A 6,948-nucleotide genomic window follows, 5' to 3' on the forward strand; every position below is an offset into this window, starting at 1 on the left:
TACTCTTAAACTCTTCCCAAGGTGAAAGAAGCTCCACATGCGAAAGTTGTAACTTCATCGCCATCTTTGCCATAGTATCTGCCACCGTGTTTGCATCTCTCATAATCAAACGAAAGTCAACACGCCAATTCCAATGCATGATATCTCTTATTTTGAGCACCAGTGGATCAATAAACCCAGAACCATCTTGAGTAACAAGATTAAATGCTTCCACACAATCCGTCTCACAAATAACATCTCGTTGACCCACATCCCAAGCTAAGAGATATCCTCTCCAAATAGCAAACAATTCTCCTTGAAGAATACTATTACTCTCAATCATTCCCAAACACCCCCTTTGCCAGCTCCCATTACAATCTCTAATAACACAAGCAAAACCAACACTATCACCCGAACCAAAATAACTAGCATCACAATTAATCTTAAAAGTACCAATGGATGGGGGATTCCAAAAACCATTTAGAGTAGAGGGAAGGGACATACGTTGTAATTCAAAAATATTTCTAAGCTCCTTTTCTGAAGTTAATGCCAGACAAATGACTTTTTTCGGAGGCCAAGTTTCATGGGGATTAAAGATGTCGTTATTCCTTGCTCGCCATATCCACCAAAGTCCCGAAAAGAATTTGAACGGGTGCTCTCTGCTATGATACAAGAACCAATTCTTCAAATCCAAAGGATGACAAGGAATATCCAACCTTTGCCAGACAAGCTGAGCTTTTGGACAATCCCGAATACAACGTATAACCGATTCCTGGCTAGAAAGACATCTAATAATTCAGACTAGTTGAAATCAAGTTAAGTTTCCAAACATTGATAACATTTAATTTATTAATTAAATAAGTGAACTATAAAAACAAAATTTAGAATCTTGGAAGAAGACTTGGACCATAAGCACACGTGTTTGGACTAAGGAATGGACGGTCAAGATTTTAGGCAAAAGAACAAGCAAACGCTTCTGATTTGATCTGAAAAGTAAAAATGCATGAGACTTCTGAAACTCAAGTCAATGCCTCTTTGTACAAACAAACAAACAAAACCCCAAATTCATCTCTCCACAAAACTANACAGAGAGAGAGAGAGAGAGAGAGAGAGAGAGAAATAAACACTGACACAGGTATCAGAAGAAAGTAGCTGTAGCACCATCCCAAAAAAAAGCCAAAAAACCAGATTTTGGATAAAATCTTCATCGCTTTGAGATCCATTTCCATCTTCAGAAACGAGAAGAAAAGGAGGGTGGTGGTTGAATCGAGTTTTTTTTTTTTTACTGAGTCAACTCGTTTGGAGTTAGACTGGGCATATGATGTTTGGTTCATTGAGCTACATGCCCACATAGCTCAAAACGTTAAAGTTGTGTACTTTCATGAGGGTTTCGTGTAATTTCTTCATCTGGGTCGTTCTAATTCCCTTCGATTTCTGAGATTTTTCCACCCGTCAAGTACTGTATTGAAAATTGGGGATTTTTTTTTTGGATGAGATATGGGGGAGCATGTAGCAGCAATTCACACTGCTACCAATGCTTTGCAAGCATTAGGAAGAGGTTTTGATGTGAACTTTGATACGAGGTTGCTTTATTGTAAAGGGGTTTCAGGGTCTAGGGTAGTTGAGGTTGATGAGGAACACCCAAGGGACATGTGCTTGTACGATGATGTTGTTGTTGAGAATGTTTCCAGGGACATTGGATGCTCTCAGGAACCCATAGAGCGTCAGAATTCTGGAGTGTATAGTTTCCAAGAGGTAAACTTTTTCTAGATTTGAGAATTTTTCTATAATTATAGATGTGTTGTTGTTATGCTTCTTACGTGTTTGTGAAAATGTTTGTGTTGACTTGATCAAAAGAAAGTGCTCTTTAATTGGATTTGGATGTAATTTAGTGTCCTAAGATTGTCAATTACATGTAATCGTTTTAATATTATGTTTTGATATATGATATATGATTCTGGAGGAAGCTCTAATGTAATGAAAACCCCTGAATTAGTATTCTTCATATTTTTTGTGGTTTTTTCATGCCCCCTAATGGGTTTTGCGGTGATGAGAGTTACAAATTTGTGCTTGAGCTGTGCATTTGTCAATTATTTGGATATGAATCTTGCATATCGAAGCAAACTGAGCTAGGATCAATCTTAGGCTAGATAGCCAAATTTAGCATTAGGATTAAATTTAAGGCTGAGTTTAATATGTGTTTCAGAACAGCAAATATAGAGGCAATAGAGATAGAGGGCAGCCTGCATTAACGCAAAGTCCGGGGAAGGGCCGCACCACAGAAGAGTTGTGCCTCTGTTATTGTCGCCATTGTCCTCATTTATTGCGTGGATAGAAATTGGCAAAATTTTTTTCCTTCAGAGACATTTTGTTTGTTTTTATATCTGCCGATTTCTCCAGATAGATTTGGTCTCCCACTGCCTCTATATTTCTATCTTAAAACGGTTATTAAATTCGGCCTAAGATACTAGCTGAGAATGTTTCTACTTTACATGGTTTTCTTGTTTGCCTCAAATATCTAAATTACGCTTACTACTGTCATTTCTTACTCTAAATTGTGTTGCTTTTGGCGGGGCATGTTTTAAAACATTTATGGTAGTCTTTTTGTAACTTGACCACAGATGGTTGAATATTTCAACAATAAGGCAAATGTATCAGGGAGCTTTGCTATTGGGAGCTTTAATTCCGCATTTAGCTTCACTGGTTCAAAACTTATTGATGCTGCGGCTACAAAAACCTTGTCCTCAGATGGATTTTACATTCCCCTTGCAAAGGTTCAGCTTAAAAAATCCCACTTAACATTGCAACAAAATGTCAAAAGGGTTGTACCGGTTAGTTGGGATCCGCCATCCTTGGCAAGGTATGTTTATACAAGTTATCCACTGAACGCTGTAACAAGCATAATATCTATCTATGGATTTTCCTTGACTTTTGGTTCCATTTTGGCAGCTTTATTGAAAATTTCGGGACTCATGTAATTACTTCGATAACTATTGGTGGTAAAGATGTTATTTATGTTAAACAACACCATAGTTCACCATTGTCAAAGTTGGAGATAAAGAACTATATTCAAGAAATTGGAAATCAGAGGTTCTCTGACATCAATAGCCATACAAGTTCAGGTCAAACAAAATCCAAGGATAAGGCTAGTTCACTTTATTTCCACTTTTTCTTGAGTAAATTGATATGTTTTGGGTTCATCATAGCAAGTAATATATGATATTATTTTATTTTAATTACATGTTTTGCAGGGTATTGATCCTTTTTCCTTCAATAGCCAAGGGATTTACCCTCAACCTACGACTGCAACATATCCTAGCGGCAAAGAAGTATGCAATATATGTTATGTTATGTTATGTTCATAAGATAATTTTTGCAATACTAACCAAAATCATTAAACTTTTTCTGAGGAACTGATTTTCTAATTTTGGAGTAAACTTTTTGAGAACCAAAGAAGTGTGGGTAGAGTCTTATGATGACTTTGCTAATCTATTGTATCCTTAGGCATCGAAGTACACAAATCTTGGTTTCTGCACCATCTATGAATAAATATACATCTGTTACGGTTATTTCCTCATTCCCCCTCATGAGCGAACCCAATTTTTCGTTTCGCCATCCTTTAATGAATTCCTAGACTTTCTTGACATAGAAAGAAAATAAAACTAAGCATTTAATAATTTCCTATGATGAATGGATAATGGATATGAGTACCAAATACTCCCTCTCTGATCAAGAATAATTTGTTCAATTTTTTATTTAATTAGTAATTGATGGATAATAGAAGGCCAACATTCTAACTTATTCAAATGCATGTGGTTAGGATGTCACGGTTATTTTTAGAAGAAGAGGAGGAGATGATTTGGAACAAAACCACATCAAATGGATAAAAACTGTTGAGTCCTCCCCAGATATCATTGAGATGACTTTTTGTCCTATAACAAATCCCCTTGATGAAATACCCGGCAAGGAGCATTTGACTCGTGCTATTAATCTTTATCTTGAATGTAAGTATCGAATTCTAAAATACTCAAATGCTTATGGAGAACATTTAATCCATGTTCCAAAAACATCTCCCACTCAATTTCATATGTAAAGTTTAAAAATCATATAAAAGTGAAAGAAATGAATGGTTATGAATTTTTTTGGAATACGTATTAATTGTACTCTACGAGCATGCAAGTATTTCTCTCAAGTTGTTTTAGATACTCTTTTTCGGCTACTAAGAGTATGATCTAATATAGCTTTCCCCTTGAATTTTGTGCTCAGATAAGCCTCCTATTGAAGAACTTAGGTATTTCCTAGAGTTTCAGATTCCTCGCGTTTGGGCTCCTCTACGGGACAGGATTCCAGGTCACCAACGGAAGGAACCTGTATGCCCATCTTTACAATTCAGCATAATGGGCCAGAAGCTTTATGTCAGTCAAGAGCAGGTAAAAAATAAAATAAAATAATTTTTCAAATTTGTGATGTTTTACTTCACATTGAGACTTCTGAACCTTTGTCAATGATCCCATTTTCTGGGGTAATGTGAACACTTCTTGTTTCGTGTTTTCTGACTTCGGAATGTATTAGGGAACATATATAGTTTTAAGACCTAAGATGCTTGTGCCTTTACCAAATGTCTTCAAATCTGATGGTAATGAGTTGGTTCCTAAGTGATGTGGAGTTCTCATTTCGATATATGGATAAAGTGATTCCTCTAATTTTAGTTATGTTGACTGTGCACTTTTTATCCACAATTGAAACTCGTGTTGGGGCTATTAAAGTCCAACTACTTGTAGCAACAACAACAAACAACAACAAAGCCTTGTCCCACAAAGTCCAACTACTTGTAGCAATCCTTATAAAATCTAAGACGACTCTACTTTCATAATTTTATTTTGGCATGAATTTGAGGCAGCTTGTACGTCTTTTTTCTGTCGTTCTCAACGCGGCAGCTTTAATTGTTGAAATTGGATTATGCATATTCGCTGTCTAGCCTTGAAAGGAAATAAATATGAATCCAATTCACAACAGTTGAAGACACTAACTACCGATATTTGTGGTATTTTTCTTCTTTCACTTTTTCATCAGTTGATATCTTCTTGTGAACATTACTTGATATCTTGTGTATTGTTCTTAGCAGTTTTATCTCGTTTGGGTATTTGGTGAGCCTGGATGTGTGCTTTAGCTTTTTCTTGAAAAAAAATTTACATTTTATATATTTGTATAAATTCTACAAAATTATCAGAATTTCAATTAAAAGAAATAATGTTTTTTGAAAAAGTTAGTTTAAAAAAAAAATCAATATCTTCTTTGTTGCCTTTGTAAAAAGACCAAGTTGTAAAATTTCCTTTAAATCTGAACATGGTGGTTCTGTTTGAATGCAGATTACGGTTGGACGTAGGCTGGTAACTGGCTTACGGCTTTGTCTAGAAGGAAATAAGCAGAATCGGCTCTCTGTTCATCTTCAACACTTGGTATCCCTTCCGAAGATCCTTCAGCCGTATTGGGACAACCATGTAGCTATCGGTGCTCCCAAGTGGCAAGGACCTGAGGAACAAGATAGCCGGTGGTTCGAGCCTGTTAAGTGGAAGAACTTTTCTCATGTGAGCACTGCGCCGATTGAGAACCCAGAAACCTTTATAGGAGACTCCTCTGGTGTGTACATAGTTACTGGAGCACAGCTTGGAGTATGGGATTTCGGACCCCGGAATGTATTGTACATGAAACTCTTGTATTCTAGGTTACCCGGCTGCACGATCCGTAGATCACTATGGGATCACACCCCGATCAAGTCATCGAAAATCTCAACTTCCGGGGACAGTTCTAGTCCTGACAACTCAAGTTCTGGTTCTAGAGAAAACGTCGTGGGGAACAAGTTGATGAAGTATGTCGACTTGTCCGAAATGAGCAAGGGACCTCAAGATCCTCCAGGGCATTGGTTAGTTACTGGTGGAAAGCTTGGTGTTGAGAAAGGGAAAATTGTTTTGAGGGTTAAATATTCATTGCTAAATTACTGATTTTCACTGTCCATGTTTTTTTGTTTGTTTGTATGGTGATGTGCAGTGTTTTTTATGTGCTAAATTAGTAGAAAACATTTTATTATGGTTTGATGATGACCTGAGAGATGAGTAGGAAGCTTAATTATGGGGTTAGTGGTGGCAAATGCTTTGTTTCTTTTGCTATTGCTGCTTATATAAATGGTCATGTTTATAGGATTTGGAACTTGTTCCCACACTAGTAGCTCCATTATTAGATCAATGATCATATTATGTGCTTACAATACAAAAGAGAATTGAAAATGTTGCTATCCTTATGGACTTCATTTATTATAATTTATACCTACCATAAAGTGGGACATTTTGTTGAGGTGTCATGTTCGCATATTAGATATATTTTGAATACAACACTTATTGGATATTTGTTCCATACGCTTGTTTTCTTTGTCTAACAGTATCTTAATAAAAAATTACAAAATATTTTTTTGAATACGTTTAGATATACTTAAATACTATCACATGTAGTCGTGTCTAATTTTATTTTTAATTTATATTTTTGAAATGGGTTCATAAATAGTATATATATTATCATTTACTAATAAAAATTATTTTAAATATTTTATATAATTAAAAAAAAATATTAAAAATAATTAAAAATTAATTTATATTTTAATATCAATAAAATTAATCCAAAATATCATTATAATTTATCTAAAAAATATTTTATATTTTATATATATGTGTCCCCATATTTTATAAAAATTTTAATTTAGTGCTTGTTTAAAATTTGAAGGTAGATAGCATTGACAACAAAAATAGAAAATGAGTGACAAACAAACCAATTAGATCCTTACATATTTTTTCTCCTTTTTCTTTTGTTTGTTTGTTAAAACTTGAGAATATACTTTATTATTATTATTATTATTATTATTATTATTATTATTATCTTTTGTTTTGTGGATATTTCCTTAACTGTATCAACAAAATA

At 34.8% G+C, this 6,948-nt stretch overlaps 1 protein-coding gene across 2 annotated transcripts; it reads left to right on the plus strand.

Annotated features, from left to right (window-relative positions):
* On the plus strand, positions 1,071-6,330 carry LOC107625866 (MACPF domain-containing protein CAD1). Of its 2 annotated transcripts, none has more exons than XM_016328599.2 (7): positions 1,071-1,734; positions 2,601-2,839; positions 2,929-3,124; positions 3,231-3,308; positions 3,800-3,983; positions 4,246-4,409; positions 5,349-6,330. In XM_016328599.2, exons 1-7 carry the CDS (start codon positions 1,477-1,479, stop codon positions 5,979-5,981), a joined length of 1,752 nt encoding a protein of 583 aa, XP_016184085.1. In that variant the 5' UTR covers positions 1,071-1,476; the 3' UTR covers positions 5,982-6,330. The 2 variants fall into 2 exon arrangements, with proteins under 2 accessions (XP_016184085.1, XP_020971912.1); XM_021116253.1 differs by having other exon boundaries at positions 1,623-1,734; positions 2,579-2,839.

Source organism: Arachis ipaensis, chromosome B02 (genome assembly GCF_000816755.2).
Source record: "Arachis ipaensis cultivar K30076 chromosome B02, Araip1.1, whole genome shotgun sequence".
NCBI lineage: Eukaryota > Viridiplantae > Streptophyta > Magnoliopsida > Fabales > Fabaceae > Arachis > Arachis ipaensis.